The sequence below is a fragment of the Varroa jacobsoni genome, unplaced genomic scaffold (assembly GCF_002532875.2).
Source record: "Varroa jacobsoni isolate VJ856 unplaced genomic scaffold, vjacob_1.0 scaffold_1364, whole genome shotgun sequence".
Taxonomy (NCBI): Eukaryota; Metazoa; Arthropoda; class Arachnida; order Mesostigmata; family Varroidae; genus Varroa; species Varroa jacobsoni.
In genome coordinates this window covers 215,600-237,038 of record NW_019214266.1, presented here as the reverse complement: position 1 = coordinate 237,038, position 21,439 = coordinate 215,600, and the positions used below count along the sequence as shown (strand labels likewise).

The 21,439-nt window shown below is 42.5% G+C and overlaps 1 protein-coding gene and 1 long non-coding RNA gene across 4 annotated transcripts in view; one reads left to right on the top strand and one right to left on the bottom strand.

Moving 5' to 3' along the window:
* LOC111269214 (uncharacterized) overlaps positions 1 to 21,439 on the bottom strand; it is a 109,501-nt gene that overhangs the window by 16,499 nt on the left and 71,563 nt on the right. Inside the window, exons 2-4 of the mRNA XM_022848652.2 lie at positions 19,846 to 19,905; positions 8,771 to 8,851; positions 3,852 to 4,112 (exon numbers count right to left, since the gene is read on the bottom strand). Of these exons, the coding sequence (XP_022704387.1) occupies positions 3,852 to 4,112; positions 8,771 to 8,851; positions 19,846 to 19,905 (402 nt within the window). The remainder of the gene's footprint in view (positions 1 to 3,851; positions 4,113 to 8,770; positions 8,852 to 19,845; positions 19,906 to 21,439) is intronic.
* On the top strand, positions 2,133 to 10,244 carry LOC111269215 (uncharacterized). Of its 3 annotated transcripts, none has more exons than XR_015314511.1 (3): positions 2,133 to 2,569; positions 2,905 to 3,235; positions 4,049 to 5,512. It is a non-coding gene; the product is annotated as an uncharacterized LOC111269215 (long non-coding RNA). The 3 variants fall into 3 exon arrangements; XR_002685649.2 differs by lacking the exon at positions 4,049 to 5,512 and adding an exon at positions 3,868 to 3,908; XR_002685647.2 differs by lacking the exon at positions 4,049 to 5,512 and adding an exon at positions 9,893 to 10,244 and having other exon boundaries at positions 2,135 to 2,569.

Below are 21,439 nucleotides of genomic sequence, written 5' to 3'. Positions count from 1 at the left end.
GGCTAGCAAAGAGAGGGCAATTCTGCCCTTATTATTGTTGGCTTTAATGTTGTTGATGGGGTTGATGAAGTTTATGTTATTTGTAGTACTGGTGTTATTATTGTGTTTGTTGGGAACGACTAGCCGCATGATGATATAGTCACTCCTAGGAAGTGCTTGTACTCTTTCTGTTGGTGCCAATTTTCCAGCAGTATGCTTGTGCCGCTTGCTTAGAAAAAGAGCTACGATATGAGAAATAACACTTAAAAGCCACATCTCAACTCTAACAAAACTCACGCAAGAGATTAAAATTAGCTAGATGAGGATTATCAACATCCCTAGGTTTGCCCCTGGGTGGACTGCTAAGCAGTTTTTCGCTACTGCGCATTGACTCCGCCCTCAGTGACGAAATTGACCCACGACATCATTACGAGCTTTATAAAGTTAACTGTGTATATAACACTTTATGAACAAGTATGGCGCGGTCCAGCAAAGATAATGATTTTTGATTGAAGATAATGATGAAGAAATTATTATGCCTTCCACCTCATGAGATCAATCATTCTGGAATTAAATTTTCTCAGGAGAGGAAGTGCCGAAAGAGCGCAGGGTAAAAAAGCGAATCTTTGCTGTCGTTCAGAAGCTGGGAGGTGCCTTTTATTGTTCGCCATCGCCAAGTCCTTAACGAAGCCTGGTCACCAGGCGGTAGCCGGACAACATACAGAGGGTTCTTTCGCTCAAAGAAGCGATTCAGCTCAAGGTCTCTTTTAGGGTCCAACGATGCCATCGAAGCGACTACCTGATCATAGAATTCTACAAATTTTCCCTGAGCTTTAATCTTCCAGCTGTCTGTTCATAGACCGGAAGACCAAGCGGTGGGTGGATATATAATTACAATATATATAATGACGTTAGCAAAACTATTTATTGCTAATTGTCATGATAAGTTGTAAGTCTACATAGACTATACGATGTTACACCTGCAATAGTTAAGAGGCCAGGCTGGCGCTTTTCCTAAGGGACGTCAGGCACCTCGTATGGTTACAAGAAATGTGCTGTGCCATTTGCAGACGAAGCTTTCCAACGCTGCCAGAAGTACTATACTGAAGGCGTGGTTCCGAAAACCTCTTTTTCCGGTATGAATATCCAGAGACGTTAAAAATGAAAATAAAATGCTACAAAACAAGTACTTGGAAATCAAGTATTAATACGAGACGAACGTGTCGATCCTAACCAACATTAACGTTATCAACGGGCACTGTCGAGCATAGAGCAGGTGATGATGGGCATCACCTATTAATTTTTGACGTCTTTCGCTATCACAAGTCTCTGGAATCACCTCTTTGGCTTAGAATTAAAGGCCTAACTCTACTAGAAAATCTAGCCGGAGTGGATCCTTATCAGGGGCTTAGTCCAACAGATAAAGCCCCATCGATCCAGCCCATGTATACTCGTGGGTCGTGACACTATGCAATTACTGGCTTATCGCCAAGTGGCAAATGTGCTTTAAGCTTAAAAGAAAGTTGCGGTTGTAAATGATTGAAGAGAATTTTATAGCTAAAAAGAAACTACGCTTTCAAGCCTTTAGAACTTTTACGATTACGAAGCTGGATCCGCCAAGTTGAGCCAAACAACTTTATCATTATTTAAAGCTATACTTTTCTATACACATAGTCCCAGTGATGGCCCCCACATGCTCATCAGCTGCATCAATATAGCAAAGGTATAGTTGTACATACACTCATCCATATAAATAATCTGCCCATGGTTGTGCTTTACTTACGCGGGTTTTAATGTAATTAGCATTGTTTCGGTTCAAATCAAATTGTAGCTTTCCATACGATATGATTACATGCCAATTACCAATACGTTGTACAGTACAATGTGGCATTAAACTTATTTCTACAGTCAAGCACGCGGTAGTACCCCTAAAATCTAACCCGTCGTAGCTTCTTATTTAATTAGGCATCGCAACTGTTATGGCCAATCGTCGTTGCCAGACAAATAGTCAGTGGAAAATGATGTGCGAGCCGTGAGTGAGTGATAAACGCCTGGAAATTTCGGTTTAGCTGAGAGAAGCTCGCTGCATACCCGTCAGCATTCGAACCGCCTGCTATAGAAAGAGGGTAACCGGCGCGATTGGTGTTCTTTACCTACCTAACTACTCGGCGGCGTATTGCTGAATGGCTGTGTGACGCTGGCGTCTGCGAAGGGAGGAAGGTATAATGCACCGGATGACGAAGACCGGACATTGCGGAAAGACGATGTCAGCTGACGCTACCAGTTGCAAACATGGCCGCTGTCTAAACCAACAGCACAGCCCCTTATAGAATGGCGACTGTTCACAAATTCGCAGCTGTGCTCGTTTCGTTCATTTTGGAGCGGGGGAAGAAGAGTAGTCTCGACATGACGTATTTCGTACAGGAGTATGATCAGTAAATAGCATGCCCCTGGTTTAGAACTATTGGCCTTATAAAGTTTGTTGTTTTTCGTGATCCAGAGTCAGGCGTGTTGAAGTATGGCTAGTAGGATCAAATGTTGGCCTGAACTTCTTTGTTAAACTGTGCTTTTTACATATTGTCGATAACAGGTTTGTACAAGTGAAAAAAATGACTGTACCTAGCATTCTGCATGGTCACTGAATATAGGTAAAAAGCTATAGATTATTCAGCTCTAAATGACCCGAAAGCGACTTACGAAGCTATAGATGTAACGAGGTAAGTGCTGAGTTTTTGCTAATCGATGACAGATAGAAACCCTATCAATGGCAGCGATTGCTCTTCCCACCGAACTTCTATAGCCTTTTATTACTCATTTTCCAGTAGCTGAACCCTCTTTCTTTCTTTTGTTCCAAATTCTTATCAAATCTCTCGGCATCTAATTAAATATTTTCCCTTTACTCCTCTCTTTTTTTCTCTTTTGTAGGTTGAGAACAGATCTCCACCGGCACCCAACAGCGTAGACAGACCAAGATTCTTATATGGAAAAATTTCTATGCAAATCGGAAAAAAAAAACATTCGAAAAGCGACTACATGGCAAAGAAGCGCGGTCTATCTTTAATGCTCGATTGCGGTAATGCCTCAGGAGTAGTAGCTTCACAGCCGGAACACCTCTAATTAACGTTGTATCCATATATATATATGTTTGGCCGGACTGGAGGAAGGGCCTCTTTTTGTGCCACTCTTAGCATAAAGTATGAGGAAAAGAGTTCGAGTGGGAATTTCTACAGGCCTGGAAAAGATCGATCGAGGCGAGGTCTGTACACGACTGTAGGTTTGAGAAAAAAAATCGATTAGGTGTTTACACTTTGCGGCTAGAAGGCGAATAAGGCTAGGTAATCCTAGAAGAATCCTAGAATAAAAGAACTAGGTAATCCTGCAGATAGGACCGAATAATGAATACATTTCTGTGCAATTGACACAGTTACCTTAGATTGCAGTTGAATGCAAACGTAGTGAATCATGCAATTAAGCGAGACTTTATAGCAATACTCGAGCATGAAAGCTCGAAATGTCTACTTCATTTTAACATCCGGGCGTGGGTACAATGAAGGCTTACTCTTTCTCATTTGTTCTGTATTACCAGTTGACGGTTCTAAGTGAAATACCTTTATACCAAGAAAGATGCTTTTTTTTTTGATAAAAGTTGAACACCTGTCCTGATTTCATCGCATTTTATGATAGCTATAGTATTGGTAATTTTAAAATGCGTATATGATATAGTCGCATACAAAACGTCTACAAGTAGTACATAACACACTACTATGTAAAAACTTAACGTGATACCAGGATTCTGTGCTAAGAGTCTTTAACAAAAAAAAAAGTAAATACGTAAAAAAAACACACTAATTTTTAATGCGCGAATCACTCACCCGGCCAATAATGTAGAGGTTCTGCGGATCCACCAGCGACGTATCATTCAAGCTAAGGTTCGTGCCTACCACTAATATGACCCCACTGAGCTGGGCATCCGGCCTATAATCCCATTCTATGTTTGTTGTATTCTCCTCGAGATCGTACTGATACTTGACGTCTTCAACGACCTCTTGTGTTTCCAGCGGGCCGACAGGATGGTTATCATCCAGCTCGTTGTCGCTTTCATGAAAGCGGCACGAGGTCTGGCAACCCTCAAGCTAGCCATGGTCCAACCGCGAGATCCATCCAACATCCGTGCCATGCCCAACCAAATAACGACGTGTGCCCAAACGCATGACATGCAACGTGACCATGAACCGGGATACGCGACTCCGACGAGTGATCGCGGCCAGTGACATTAAGATTTATGCCCAGACCGGACAGAATCCAACACAACCGCCGTTCACGAAGTCATATTAAGGGTCGACAACAACGACGACGAAGGCGAGAAGATGATAGCGGCCGATTTAGATGGTGGGGCCAGATGAAACGACGAGACCGTCATTTGCGATGGTCGCAGCAGAGTCGAAAAAGCACCGTCGAACGAAGTAATGTTACGACACGAGTAACCGCATTCCCGAAGTCAGTCGTCGGCAGTGAAGGAACGATACCGAAAACGCAGAAAAAAAGAATACAGAAAGCAAACGTCAGTTAGATAGAGGAAAAGGCTAACAAAACAAGAAAAACCTTTCCTGTCCTTTAACCAACTTAGTGAACTGACGATTTATAGAGGAAAATACGAAAGGCACTAGAACAATCAGAGGAATACGTCACAGCGATGCCTCATTGCGATCTCAAGCAGCGGTGACAAGTTGTTGCGCTTCAGTGGAACCGGCCGCGGTATCGACTTTGGCCTTCACAAAGTCGCATGGCATTTTCATAACGGGAGGGCTCGTGATAGATACAACAGAAACTAGCAGAATCAGTACTAAGAATGTCAGCGGTGGTCCGTGAGCGAACGCGATTTCAATTTATCTAGGAAAATGGCAAAAGATATTCGATAGTTTGAAAGGCTATGCGACAGTCTGAGAGTTTTCGTTTTACAACTGCTTAAATAGCAAAAAAAAAAAAAAAATATAAGATCCATAAGAGTAAAGAAATTGCCAAACATCTTCGAACTACCAAGTAAGCTTGTAAAACTTAAAACGACTTTCGTCGAACCAAAAAGGGTTGTCACACGCCAGTAATAATATATGACTTATTTGCTATACAGAGTGTTCAATGCCACTAGCGTGCAATGCTAATTATGGCAGAGTCATAATTAGCATAGCATTGCACAAAAGGAAGATCGACTCGTCACTGACAGCGAAGTTGTGGGGTTGAAAAGGAAAGAAGAAGTGCGTTACCGTCCTCAGCTGAATATGGGGAATGAGCTTCGAATTATCGCTATCGTTGTCACTGAGAACCTTGGCTAATTAAAGGACGCTCTCTGTTCGCTCACGGTCATAGATAGTGACAACAACCTTCGTAGGACTGGAAAGAGCTATAGTCATAGTGAATGAACTAGCATTAGATAGATATATTTTCGTAACTTAGCCAGTACGTAGATCGAAGTAAACTAATATCTGCTAGGTGCATAGATTACGTAATAAAAACTATCTTATTGTGAAAAATGTAAGTTGTATCGGTAATAATTAATATGATACTCAACCGTCGAAACGTACAATTCCTTGACGGCATTATATAACTATAATATTATCAGACTCTTCACTGTCGCATACAAATGATGTATGCATTTGGTCACGACCATATAAAGAATCAATACCATACATATATAATTAACTTTAGAGAATCTATTCTATAATACAGCGGGTCTCTCATTATCCTTATACCAGGCGGACACAGTTTATTTTGTGCCATAACGAGTGACCATATATCCTTTGGTGTTGACCTCAGCGGGGGGACAATTTCAATTGTTAAGCTAACACAGTGGTGACCGGGTAACGGGTAAATCGAGGCCAGCGAAAAAATTATTGCTGTACTGTATAGACATGAGGACCGATTGGCCTATACTGATTACCTCTGACTACTGCCATCAGCTAGCGAATTAGTTTAGGAGACCTTTAATGGCGTCTGAGGATTCGAAGAGCTTTACCTCGAGCGATATCTGGTCGTAGTCGGCCTGATTTGGCTTGCCGTGCATAATAATACAGGCTGTGCTGAAAAGTGCTATAGGTAGAGCCACGACGGAAAAGCGCCGACGGCTGCAGGCGATGTGATGCCACTAGCGTTTGACTTGGCAGAACTCCAGCTGGCCAGGCTCGCTTAGTCGATAAGGATCAAGCCGATGGAGGGAGGAAAGGACCAGCCAGTGTCTACTGGCACAATGCCACCTCATCTTCCATCGTTTCCCTTTGGTCCTGTTCTCCTTAGGCTCGAAGGAAGAACAAGACGGTCCAACCTGACTCAGCGCAGCAGAAACATAACGCGGGGGGTTCGACTAGGTCCGACTCTCTAGTCAAGGCCTGCGTCTGGAGTCTTGGAGGCGCTCGGGCTTGTTCCCATCTATCCCGCTGCAGCTTTTTTGTACTGACATTTGCTCTTCTACCCAGACTGAATAAGCGATGAGTCCTTGATTTTTGGCGTTGAGTACGAGCTCTTGAAAGCCAGTCGAAAAGAGACTCTGAATTTTCCTCGATTACGAGTAACGGGGCTACCCTGTCAGCAGACTCGCTGCGCTCCTTCCAATTCAGTCTTCGGTCCCCTCTAAGGTTTTTAGTTCATACCACGTGAGTGACCAGCGCTTGGTGTTGTTACCAATTAAGCTGTATTTTTTACAGTGACATACAAAAAACAGTCAGAGCTATAAATAGGGAACATACGAGTCACGTCAGCTTGCTTTCTACAGAGAAACGTGTAATGGTGCCGTCTCTAAAATGACATACATCGGGTGGGAAACTGGAGGAGCAACATATGAAATCAAATAAAAAGAGCCGGGTATTGATAGACTGCACCCTATATAATGAAAAGTGTATTGAGACCGTTACAGAGAAATTCTGTTAACCGTAGACGAGTATAAAACACAGATTTTCTTTATGGGACACAGACATTCGAAACGACAAGGAAAAACATTCGGAATCGAAGATTCATTGATTTGTCAGAAAATTCTAGAAGACATAGCAAGTAGCGAATATGTACACACAGGCAACATATTCGCAAAAAAAAAAAATATTTTTTTATAGTTAGACGTTCCCTTTCAGTATGCATATATTTGCATTATTTCAGAGCTCCTCTACTTGTAACATAAAACTTTCTTTACGCCTGTTCAAATGTTTCTAGTGTGACATTTTTTCCGGGTAGTTGAGACAGTTGTTCCGGGAGGTCAAGGGGTATTTGATAAGTAAAGACGTGTCGAAGTATATTAGACAAATAGTACGAGCAATAGCATAAATCTCATGTCCATCAAAGGTAGCTTCAGCAAACGACTCTAGAGTAGTACGGTAACACTTTTAGTAGAAACAGAACCAGAAAGTGCTCGTTGAGGGTGTACACTTTTTTTTTGCTTGATATATCTATGCACATATTGGGTAGTCTAGGTCCGAAGCCGAGCATGGACATATCTTGTTTTTCCTAAGAGGGGGGTCGTCCTGACGTACGTATTACAAAGCAGTAGTTTGCTTGATTATGCTCCATACTTCACTCGGTTGTCACAGTAATACTGGCAATACGAGTTGCATACATTAAACAACGATTTGTTTTTATGGCTTTATAATAAGATATAATAAATAAATCGATGTTCACATACTGAATAGTTATAGTTAATTATATGCTTCGTCATTTGCACATTGTGACTATGTTGCAATTTTTGCTTAACTTTCCCTTTGCACTTTGTTTATTTTTCTTCCCTTTGATCTTTCGCATCCGTTCCATAAAGCTAAACTCAAGGCCGGTTTTTGTCCATTCAGGCAGGCCCAAGCACTTTATTTGCTTTTTTTTATATTCAGTCTAGAACCAAATGTAACCTGGCTCCGCCGTCAGTCTCGCAGAATTTTAGAATCAATATGAAATGAACTACAAAGGCAGGGGGCTACTTCGATGCACCAGTTACCTTGGTTACCAACTTAATGATTGGCACCGTGCTTGCGGTCACGTTACTGATTCTTCGCTATGATAACATATAGAAAAATATGACGCCCCTATATATTGATGCCCGGGCAAACTTGCCCATACACCTGTGAATCTCCACACCCATAGCAAAGATACGAAAATCACTTGGAACATCCTAGAATACGCGCGCTGGGTGTATTGCGTCCGCCTCGCGCGTAGTTAAGATGTCGGTCCTAGGCAACGAATCGTTGGGAGTGGTGGAGAATGCGAGCCTGACCCACTGAGTTGGCATTGCGGTTTGAACATGTTGCAACCAACGTGACGCTATTAGGCAGAGGAAAGTATAGGCTGTAACTGCACAAAAATTTTCTAACACCTCGACGAAAGGTCAGGGAGCCTACGTGAGCAAAGAGTTCAGAATGGGAACAAATCAATGTAGACGGGTGGATTGTATTTTCGAATACGGAATAATTAATCTGACAATTAATGATTTTGAATATAATGGTACAGGATAACGATATAATAGGGTAGAATAATCGTTGAATTGAAATTCGGGCCCATAACCTTAAAGTGGTTATGGGCCAATAAGCGGATCGCAACACAAGCCCTAGTCAACTATCCATAATAACTACGATGTTGGACCATCTTATTGGTGCAATTAGTACGGTTTACTACGGGAGTACATAACACATAGAAGCTTCAATAAAATCTAGCTTGATTTGTAATATGGCTGGCATGACCCAACCATCGATATCTTATCCAAACTGTTTTTGACTCTATTAATGCATACTATTTTATTTAACGGAAATTACCTTAGGTCTATACTTACGCAAATCTCTCGGCCCTTAGGGCTACACATGACAGACCACGCTTCGACACTTTGATGGAATAGTTTGCACCCGAACCAGCACTGTAATAGGAAAACGATATTAAATTATTTATCTTAATTCAAAAGAGTGGTTTTGTTTATTTATTTACAAGATCCGTGTGTCTGTGTGTGTGTTTCTATAACTTGCAAGATGTGTTTCATACAGATTTTATTATGCACTGAAATTATCGGTCACTACAGCCTGAAGGCTCCGTCTGCTTCGTCCACATACATATATGGTAGAACAGAAACCTTAAAAAATAAATATTGTACATTTACATACAGCATACATACATATATATTGTGTGTATAAACGCTGTGCGTGTTTAAACTGTCAAGGCGGTGTTGCCTTACATCCTGTACACTAATAATACAAGAACTCGACTGCCAGAAATAGCCTATGCGTTTTGTTTTGTTGAATTTATCCAGTAACTTATTCCTATATGCACCTATAGTTTCTTTTTTTTTTTTTTTTTTACTACACGTATATGCCTTACGTTGCAATGTATTTATTGACTTGGCTTGTTCGTTGAGGGAACATTATGAGTTATTTGTTAGTAAGAAAAAACACAGACAGCTCACTAACAACCTATACACGCGCAGGCTACTAACAGCTCACGTTGGCCATTTTGGAAGTAACCATACAATAAATACATAGATTGGTTTGTCACCTGCCAGGCAATGTCGTTTCCCATAGTGGTAAAAGTGACATCTCTAAGGATTTTTTCGTACACACCTTCAATAGTTCTAGTTGTTCTCTATTTAGCAAATGGTCGCTTCAGACTTATGTAACGAACAAGCTCCTCACAGATATCTTTTTAAAGCTCCGTTCCAAGTGGTTCAATGAAGATCTATTTGAAGCCAAATTTAAGCCTGTCCAAGGTTGTGCACAGTTACACGAAAAACAGAGGTATCGTTGATTGGTTAGTCTTATGTTTGGCATCTACTATTACGAAAACGTTCTATAAAAATACGTCGGCTTTTGCGTCCGGAATTAAGGCAGACAGCTAGTAGAAGTGCGCAACAATCATGTTTGCTGCCTACTTCTAACATGATATCTATATCTGTTTCTAACTTTTCTAGGCGGATACGGAACTATTACGCGGGTAACAGCATCGACTCGGTATGAAGTCCAAGAATACCGACATCTTGTCCGTATTCCTGCTCCGGAAAAGGGAAAACGTTTTTTTCAGTTAGTAATACTATTGCTACTATTGTTAAATCAATGCAGGTGTATAGGGGCAACATTCGGTATATTACAGTCGCCTATTGCTTTGGACATGGTAATTGTTCATCTTCCCTTTTCTTCTTTCGCCCGCTTTTCTGCTCAGCATTGAAAAATAACCACTATATTTCTCTAGCCAGACTGTATTACGCCTGCTACACATTAATATAATTTTTCGAATAAAAAGTTCCGCGCTGCTATTGGAACATCTAGCTATTTTTTCCTTTCTCTTACTCGCTTTCGTGTATACAGCTTTAAAGGCGATATGCTGAAATATCCGCGCCGGACTGGATTGCACGAGTTTTGTGCGAATCAGAAGACATTTCATCAGAAAATATGATTTGTTCTGAATTCTGTCGACCACGAAGGGAAGATTTTTTTTTTGTTGGAAGAACAAACGCCAGTACACACTTATTCCCGTTTTTACTAACTGAGTAGTCCCACCCGAAAATAGGTAGCTAATCTACACGAACATTTTCAGTGACTGATAGAAAATAGGGAACCACGTAGTCACAACCTGTTCCTCGTGTTACTCGAGTACAGGACTTTTAACAATACGAGCCAAAAGTTCTTACTACGTAGTGGATGTGTGTGCGTCGTATTATGAGCCAAATGAAGCTTAATTTTTTCCAAGTTCACCCCACAAGAGGACAAATTTTAGCGCGTGTTGCAAATTCGGGTTATTTAGAAGGTCAACAATTTCTGGCAAAGAAGGCACCCTGCCACAAAAAAGTACGGCATTAAATCGAACTGCCACTAAAAAAAGGGGTTCCCGTCACCATCACGTGTCTCCGGACAGTATCAGATAGACATTAAGCACGCTAGAGCTAGCCTGGTGGTAAAATCCACTAGAGCAAATGCTGACGACACAAAAGATTCGTGCCAACCGCAGGGGTGGTTATAGCGAAGGCGTTACGGCTTCTTTGCACAACAACGGACAAAATTAAGGTCACTTTTTTAAAGCGCATCGTTCTTCCTGCTGCCACTACTGTTCCCGCCAATAGCACCGACCGATTGGATCGAAAAACTCGTGTCGTCATAGAACATCAGGCGTGAAAAAACAGATCATCAAAACCTAGTTTCGCAAAATAGGGGTTATTGGTTGTTGGGCAACAGGGTATGCCCCAGGATCCAACAAGAACCGGTTGTGGAACACTAGTCGAAATGCAGTCAGAGCTTCTTGGAAATATCGAGGGTTGCATAAATCAAGCCAATCTTCTTCAATAGGTATTTATACCAGCATTTGTGGCGCGTTCGTCATCTCAGCGGATGCATGCGTCCTGCAATATGGCCATGAGATGAATAGGGAAACGCAATCCCTTGCTCCGCAATAAAAATAGACGAACGACGAGTTCTGATTGGTTGGACTGATCTTATGGAGAGAATAGGGGGAGATTATTTTGTGGTGTATAGCGAAGTATTCAAGAGATAGATTTCCGATTGAGTTATGAGTTTATCATTTAAATAAGTTGTAGTTAAAGATGTTTCTGATTTTTTATATTTCTCTTCCAGCTTTATAACTGCTCAATGCAATATACACCTTTGTCAGTCTGACAAAACTCAAATACTGGAATAGGTTCAGCATAACAATGGTCCAAAAAAGGCGGTCCCGCTTTTTACTTCATTAGGCTTATTAAAAAAAGTTTATTAGCTCACTTCTCCAATCATACTAACCGAACTCAAGTAGTATCTTTGGAAAACCAAGCAATAAGCAGAATTAATTTGTCTATAACTGTGAATCCTGCATAGAAGTTTCGTTACCTGGAAAAGGAATCCGTTCTAGACGATCATCTATGGGAATGCCTATCTCACAAACAAAATAAATCAAATTGTAAGAGAGTAACCCAAGTTATATTACGACACACACAACGGTAAACGGCGATTCATTTATCTTCGGTTCTATCTGTCTATGGCTTCTGGCTGTTTGCGTTGTGTGTGCCAAAACGATGTGCTGCTTTCGGGGTTCGTATCGCCTCCGCCCTTCTAGCTTCGCCCTTTTTTCGCATATTATACTCCACTTTAACAGCGTTGGAGCATCACCAGATCACAGATGGCTTTGCTTGACGTGCATAATTTTTTTTACCAGCCGTGACACCATCGTCACACATAGTAGCGGTATAGCGACGGGCGTCAAAGCGCTGTCGTGACCAGTACGGGAATTAATTCCTCATTTCCATACTGCCCCCTTCAACACCATCTACCGGCTTCGTTCTTGGCGATATTTCTTCGTGCTGGCGAAAGGCGAGCGACACTTCCGACGTGTGTGGGGCAGCCTCATCAGTGTGTACACATACGTTGAGACACAGAACGACCCATAAAGGCGCATCCACGCTCAAGTTTGCGATTAGCCAACCAGACGGCACAGCGCAACCTACTCAACTCGCGGTAGTTGGCAAACCTCTATCGTACCTTGGCTAGTTCAGCTTATGCCCAAATCTTCCCGACCATGTCGTCGTCATTTAAACCTGTAGACCGCATCTTCTTTCCAGCAGGCCGCGTACACACCGCTGAACAGCTTGACAGCCTCTGCTGCTGGCTGGATGTCAGCAGTTAAAATCTAAAGGCTTTCTTGCTTGGCATCTTCCGATATGTTTCGCTTCACTAATTTTCAGCTCTTATTACGGCAATAGTGGTAGCGGACGCCACTGCTCATGTTGCAATCCTCAAGCGTCCCGCCAAAACCGTATGACAGCGATGATGTCGAGCGACGGAATAAGTAATGAAATGAGTTTTGGGCTGATGAGGGGCTCTGAAGGCTAGATAGTGGCCAAGCCCAAAATCCTAGAATGCGCGCCATTCCCTGGAGTCTTAAACACAGAACCGCTCACCGCTGCTGGTGCAGACGACGTCAACGCGTACAGCGAGGATGCCTTAGTCGACGAAATACATCAACATAGAAAAAGTACGGGGCTTAAATGTTTAGATGACAACCTCGGCAGTGATGTCGTTAGAGCCGCCGTTAATGCCCCGGCGGCGACTGCTCGTAAGGCTGCTAAGCAATTACTTATAACAGCAGCAGACAAATGATTCTTTCGAACCGTTAGGAGTACCTACAGAGATGGATTTATAAAAACAAGAAGTAATGCTGGAGGTTAAGAGATAAGGGGTAGTCCTTGAAGCACTGAAAGAAAAAGGGACCTTATGAATAACAAGCACCAGATGAAAAAGGCGTTTGCATCAGCAGCGGTTATATGTTAGAGAAGGCGACGCTTGCCTAAAACGGTCGGTACAAGTGTGTAGGAGTTTTCTGTTGCGAAATTTGCAAAAACTTGATAAAAAAAAGTGGCTAGAGTTTTTGGAGAAATAAATGCACGCCAGGCGCATACTCTAACTAAGCTAAGTCTTCGTGGTGTCCTAACCGATGCTAAAGGACGAAGAATTTTATCGTCCACGAGTACAAAAAACAGCCGTCGACGACAAAGAATCTCCGCTAGCCTACATAATACATGGGTCAAGGCAGAGAAAGCGGAAACACAAGACTGAACGAAGGGGGTACAGCGACAAGGACATGTAAGTGCGTCCCTCAGGCTTAATGGTTCGATAACGACAATTTACACAACTGCTATTTTTGAGATTGCGAACTATAGTAATCTGTAACACTGTAATCTATAGAAATGTGGCACGGCCTTTCACCAGCTGGCCTGTGGAGTTAAGGACAGGTAAAAGATTCGAAGTCAGAAAATATTCAGCGCTGATGAAACCCAGAAAGTATGAGGAGGTAACATTAGCGTCGCCTTATACAATACCCTTTGATCGGTTATAGTCGTCGATAGCGGTGTTAGTTCAGTTGGGTTTTTAGCTGAAAGAGCTTCGAAATCTCGGGTAATCTTGTATGCTGGCATGCAGACAAACGAACAAAGTAGCCTTGGCGCGATAGTTCCTAATTATCATTTTTATCAGAATAAACTAAAAAATAATGAGGAAGAGACTTGATCGATAATGAAAATCAGGATCAAGACGACTGTCTTGTAGGGAAGAGATAAAGGAATCTTACAAGCTAAGTAGCCGTTTAAACAAATGGCCCGAGGGATGGAAGAGGTGGTAGGGCCGAGTACTTGGAATGGAAAAGTCTCCGGCTGCCGTGAGCTTCGCCTGATCTACGTATGAAAAAAGCGCAAGTTTTGACCTTGCTGTTGAAAGCAGACAATGGGATTGCCAGTAAAAAGAAGGCAAGGATTCGAAGGGGCCAAAATAAGCATGGAATACTGTTTCTCTATTCTATGATATCTTCTCTGCAAAGCGGGTGGAGCATCGTGGACTCTACGTGGTCAGGAGAACCGGAAGCGTGAGACAAGGCCGTAATAAAAAAAATGCAAGCGAAAAAGGCTTTATAACGTAGGGCAATTTAACGTAATGCTAGCATAGCAGCAGAGCAACGATGGAACGACGTGACGGTGTGAACATCGCGGCCAAAGCCAGCTTGCCCCTGGCCGGGCCAAGCGCAAAGAATGGATCTCGCCTCACCAGCAGAAGCTGAGGCAGCAAAGGCTATATAGGAAAAGAAAGGATGGGAAGAAAAAGGGCATGGTAGTGGCACCTGCAGCTGTGCACTTCACCATTGCGAAATACTAGGTTGTAGCAGGTGCGCACGAGTTCAGCGCACTCTCGCTGCCCGGTATGCGAAGGTCACCGACTCGACCGCTAGCCGAAAGGAACCAACGTTTTTGCACTATAATATTCAACTTTCATTTTAGATAAGAAGCATACCGGCCCAGAGCCACCAAACGACGCCGAAGTTTAAGAGCAAATGAGCGCCTCAACTTCACTAGTACGAACACGCTGCAGCCATTGCGATTTATTTGAATAGAATGATATTATCTGCATGCGGTCCTCGCAGCAACACAACATAGCTCCTTAGAAAAAGGTCAAAGCTAGTGTTTTCACCACGAGATGCCTGGCCATATTTCTTCTGCATGATTTTTTTTCTAGCCGATTTTTTTCTCGTTGTTCAATTTTTCTGTAAGTAGAGTGCAATTTCGTTTCTGTTAGCGTTCTGGTTGTGCTTGGGTTCGCTGGTATCTAATCAGCTTCGACCGGTTCGATCCGAGCAACTGTAGTAGGGATCGGTGGTGTTACCCACACAAATACTTCACTAGTCCTCCAGCTATAAAAGTCTCGATCCATTAGGCTCTTGTTTCTTAATTGAATCCACTTCCGTTGTACAACTTTCCCAACATCACACGTTTTCCGCTTGCCTAGAACGTTCAATCAGCTTAAAATTTTTTCGTTCTTTTCTACAAACCAATGGGGCATTACCGACTGCGTGTCACTACGCGCCGAAATATACGAGCAATATAACGAATAATATCGGCAGTCTCTGCTTGGTAGAAATATGTCACGAAATAGAAAAGGAAGGCAAGCTAAAGAAGATGATCCTTTTGATTTTTGACTACCTGTGCTGTCTCGTATACAACTATGGCACCGTAACTATAATCGTCGCAATCATCGTTGACTTTCTCTTTCTCGGTTCATGTTGTTTGTATAATTTTTACCTCTGAACCTAATGTTCCTGTTTAATAAGGTACTGTGCCGGTTTGTTTTGTTACGAGAGACTACCGTGCGGAATGATCGATTTAGAGCAATCTTAGCGACGGCAAAATTAGAAACAAATTCCATTTGTGGTGAGTACGGGTGGGATGTGGGCGGAACTTTAACAACAGCAAGTGATTTGAAGAAGAAGGATGGGGGTACAGGACAAGGCAAACATAGAATGAAACTGCCCCCACATGCGCAGTGCTTACCGTAGCCTTCGTCACCCGTTAACTACGGCACGTTTTTCTCAATTTGTTTTTATTAAATAGCACGCCTTTCTCCTAGCCCGTCTATCCGGCTTTGTAACACCATCTACAGCTGCTGCTTTTATCTCGTTTCGTTCTATCTTTTAGATTTGAGCTGTGCTACCTACCACTTGCGGACGTCTCTCAAATAGGGATTATTTGCATTGTTATGCTTCTTCAGTGTTTCCAGTCTTGGTACCCAGTCTATCCATTCGATCTCACTTTTCCGCTAGACGAGAACCTCATCTTCATTTTTTTTCGCTTTCAATGAGTAACTCTGTGTTGACCCCTTGTCCTTTTCCAGCTCTGCTTGTCTATCAGCAGTTTCTATTTCCGTTCTATACTTAATTGTCGCAAACGCTGTGGCAGCCTCCGGCAATCTCCGATTACTGCTAAGTCCCTGCCACCGTCGGACCTGTTGGAGATGATGGAAAACGTGTGATTTCCGATTCAGATTGAAACTTGAAGAAAAGTTTAAGCCAAACTGGAGAAGAAATTTACCAAGAAACAGAATCCCTATTTGGCTTACGTTGCATTTTGGCCATGGAGAAGTAAGCATCAGACAGAGTCATCAGTGAGGCTAGCTCTGTTGGTCGTCGCGGGTCGGACGGAGTTTTCATTTGTGGGATACCGAAAGCAGCCGGTCGAAAAGGCATATAGAGTGCAGGAGGGACACAATGTATTTTCACTGTGTACGAACCGGAATAACTTTGACGGGCACCGGGTGACAGTGAGGATGAGACGGAAGATTGCTGAAGGGTTGAAAAGGGCCCCAATGACACCTACAAACTGAAACACATTTGGAAGAGAAATGAACTCAAAGAGAAGTAATAACTTGAAAACTGCTGTTTTTCTGGTGGATTATAAAAGCGAAATCTAGGAAATACTAATGCAGTTGCTGTCTGAGCAATTACTAAAGTGTGTATGAGCGTAGAGTGCAATGGGAGGAAAGTTGAATTTTACAGAAAAGTAAGTTAAAAAAAAGCGTGAAGAACGAGGGTCAGCCACTTGTCCATCAATACTAACTTCAGAGGTAAAGGCTGATCAAGAAAGGTTAGGGTACGACAAAACTTCGCAAACGTTAAGTACTAAATGTGTTAGTGTTACTGTATTTGATTTACTTCCTTTATTCGTAAGAAACACCTGACCTTCATCTAATGGCCCTTGTACTTATATATGTATAGACAGGAATCCTTATCGACTTAAGATAGGACTTAGTTAACCCGCTTTGCTGGCAGGCTGACTAGTCATGCTGAATGGTAGATATAAGTATGTGCGTACTAAATGCACGCGACAATAATGAAAATGCTCTGAACAAATCACGTGCATTTGTCACGTAAGTAAGCTTACTTAGAGATTAATTATTAGGCCCTATATGATAGGATCTAGTCTGACCTTGCTTGAATTTGCAGATCTAAAATACCGAGTTGTAGTGACATGTAAATATTACGTGTGGAAGGCAGTCCCTTTGGCAACAGCCATTTGTCATGCGATCTGCTTTCATCGGCGCATCTGTACGTTTACAGAAGTCACGATACAAGTGCCATTGCTAGCCCCGCAGGTTGAGCTGCCGTTAACACCATAATTGATAACGTCACTGTTATCTATATTAACGTTCCAACCTTTAATAGTAATACTTATTTTTCTTTGTAACTTAGTTTGAACTTCAAGTGGCCAGATGACTAGTCAGTTAGGTATAGGTGATACTCCAACAGCCATACCATTAAACTGTCTTTTATTGCTTCACATGCTCAATAGAATTCCGCGAGCCCCCGAAGCTATCACCGGATCGTCGCTTATGCTTTGTCCTTTTCTAGCCAGCCTTCACTTCTAACCAACCTTCTAACGCTGCCAATTGTATGAGTCAAATAGCATTGTTTCTGTGTCTTCCTTTTTTTCTACTGAATCCACGAGGCCGACGCTTTGGTTCGTTCTAGCTTCATTCATGGCGTAACTCCGGAGTTTCCTGCAGCTTTGTGTTCTTCAGTACAGCCTCTAGCTTCACCCAGTCACTATCAGTTATACCGGAGACCTACTGCGGAGCGTCTGGTCCAAGCCATTCGTACTTTTTCCGCTGCTACTGATGCAGCTACTGTTCGCAGGGCTCCGAACACTGTGGTACCCCAGACCTATCTTACCCTTTGAAATGGCGACGCTCTAACCTTTTCATAATTGCTTTTCCTTCCCTTTTTTTCAGCCTCCGTTGACCCTTGTGGACTCACTCACCGAGGACATATCAACTGTCACGCCACTATCCGCTCAGCCGCTTTGTATCGGCCTTTGCATGTCCAGTAGCAAACGGAAATAAAGTCACTTCTAGAGGCCTAGCTTGTTTAAGGTCCAGTCCTAACCGTCAAAACGACAGTTTGCCACAGGTGACACGGACTTATCGGCTGCCTCGGCCTTATCTTTTGTTTGAGATGTCATTTCCCTAAAGGTTTAGTACATTGGAGTTCTGGGCCCCCAGGGGACTCCTGTCTGCGTGTGAGTAGCAGAGTCACTGGGATTTATTCACGCGCCATATGAGTTAGCACAGACACGGCCGGCGACGAGTTCTCTCTCATTCGCCATACTCATCGACAGTCCGGCGGATTTTGGGCATTCCAAAACAAGGAAATTGAAATCTTTGGGACGGAACAAGAAAGAAACGTATGAAAATAGGTGGATATATATGTACTCACGGTCTTGCTGCTGACTGCTTTTACAACTACTAATACTGGCCGTAAGGCTTCAAAAATGAAACGACAGAGGAGTCCTCGGTGAAGTTGACAGCACATGAATAATCAGCTGACTCTCCGTAAACTTCTGCTTCTGCCGTTCTTACTGCTAATATCGCCTCTACTAGTTTTCGACAGAACAACGGCTGTTGGTGCAGGCTCAATACTTCAGCGCTCCGCTAGCCATCATAGCGGATAACGGGGAACGCTGGGAATCGACCAAGTCGAGAGGGAGAAACCGGTCGATGAATCATTAAAGAAAAATCGTGCAGACGGCAGCGGATGCGTCACAGGTAGGAAAAAAGATGCTTCGGTTAGAAGGTGTCGAGAGCTGAAGAATTTGGCGAAGGCGTCAATATTAAATAATAAGTATAGATAATAGTTATCTTGTTGGCCGTATTTGCTCGAATATAAGCCGCTACTGTATATAAGACGCGCTCCAACATTTAAAAGATCAGAAAAAAGCAAGAAGATAACTCTCAAGTATAAACCAAGCGCATAAGAAAATATGTTTCTGCCAAGTTGCAAATCTGCGCATCTCGATTCTTCACAATTAAAATGTGGGCAAAATGTACGACTTATACGATAAGGTAATAACGGTACAAAAAAAAACAGAAAGACAATGTTCTCAATAGCAGAAGTTGGAAATCCATGATTTGAAAAAGTGCTATTGGATTAATTTTTAGAAGCTTTTTGTACTTTTCAAGCTTCAATGTATGCAAAATGGCCGGATCTTCACGGTTCTTCATCGTATTTATAGTTTTCATTACTATTATTATCGATTCTTTGCCGTCAATTTATTACCTATAGTATCTACAGAGAGCCACAGACAGACAACGGCCCTCTGTGGAGCGTATCTTTTTTCGTTCCCAAGTTAAATGTATAAGGCAGCATTATAATTAATTATAAAAGTTGGCAGCTAATGAGACGCGGTAACTCGTGCTTGTAGAGAGCAGTTATGTTGTTTTAAATAACCAAAGTATGCGAATAGATAGTAAGTAGAATTCAGTCTTAATTGAACTGCAGTTGGTCCCTGACATCGGTGTTACTTTATTCAAGCTAGCCTCCCCTTGGACTGGGCGCACGCTAAGCATGGGCCTATTCGAAGTATCGAATGCCCACCTACACAATTCGATACTGGCATACACGATTGTGAATGCAATAGAAAAGACAGTGTGAATTTAATATCGGGTTATCCTCACAACAGTGGCCAATCAGCCTTCATCAACAGACTTTAATTTCTAGTAGTGTTTGCATCCTTAAATAAGCGCTTCATGCTACCTGTCTTGCATTGCGTATCTTCTATACGTTACTCACCATCCAACATTGTGGGTGACGGAAACAGTTGAATTCACCCTGCATCCCTGGCGGTGTATACTGAAAACAAAGTTTCGAACAATCGAAATGGGCGTACGTTAGCAACCATGCTAGAACTGTCAATCTAGGCTCTATGCCCCTTCTGGGTTTGTCGTTAACGATCTGTTGACAATCAATGTTCACTGAAGAGGCAATTTTTATGTGGGCTCGACTGCATTACGAAAGACGTTGTATAGGGAAGAGACGTTTGTATCACGAACGAATCGTCAAGTCAACCAGAAGCTAGGGCCATCGCCACCAAAAGCTTAGCTACGATTACGGAACTGGGGCATTTCAATATATGTTTGAAGCAGTCTGGCATTTTGGCGATTTGAAAATGTATAGACTTATCCATGATTTTGTGTATGTAAATAGTTCTTCGATTCGCATTTTATATGTGGCTCAATAAAGTACAATTTTCCAATGGTCGTATTGAACTAGTTTTACCCAATGACAATGCGGTGTATGAGAATATGATAAAAAAAACTCTTGTAGATGCACGCAGCTTGTGAAACAATCGTGTCCATTTTCAGGCTCACATCATTTTCTATCGTGCTACAGTCCTAAGTAATGCTCGGTTAGACAAAAAAAAAAGCCGTTTTCAAAGTTTTCTTCTTGTTGTATGCATTGAATAGATTTTATCTATTTAACGCTTTAAGACAATACTAGTAACAATTTTTCTCTATTCTTCCACTTTTTCTTTATTTATTTATTCCAGATTCCCTGTCCTGCACACTGTGCTCTATAACATAAATTTGAGGGAAAAAATTTTATCGTCTTCCTGTACTAGCAGACGCCACAGCCACAACAACAACCAAAAGAAAAATCCGAAGCTTTCAAAGGGGAAGCACAAAGAAACTTTTGCGCCCTTAGCCTGACAAAATCTATAGCCGTTTACCGGTGAAGCACAGTCGAATTGGTGTGATGCTCCTGCCTTACTCATGGCTAGCCTTTCTTTCATTCTTTTTCTCACCTCGTTTTTAGTCTCTTTCCTCTTTATTCTCCTGTACTATAGCAAAATAATCGTTCCGATATCAAAGCGGCGATTCGTCTGCTAGGGGAGAGGAAACCGCAAGCGAGATTCAAAACCGGACCGGCGCAAACACGCTCAGGCAGGGCAAACCCCCTCTCCTAGAAAAATAACGGTGCGAAGTAATAGTAAACAAACTGAGCAAGAAAACCGAAAATGCGTTAGAACAGTAAAAGAAGTAGACGATGTGTAAACTTCGCCAGGTAAAATGAGGTATGAAAATGCAGCGGCTTCAGCAAATATCGTAAGAAAACTTGATGGAAAAACACATATGAACATCACGGGTTGTCGGCGGAAACGGCGCGTGCTTCCTGCGAATGTTTTCTAAAGAAGTCGTGGGCCAGCCGGAGCAAAAGTACTCTAGGATAGGAAAAAAGAGATAGGAACGAGGAAATATTCGGAGAACAAACGGCTGTGCTTCCCTCCACAATGCAGTACCAGCGCTCCGTGCTGTGGCTCCGTGGCAGAGCGTTGAGATTCGCATGGAGTGCGACAATACCGAGGCCAATAGCGAGCCAACGGTTG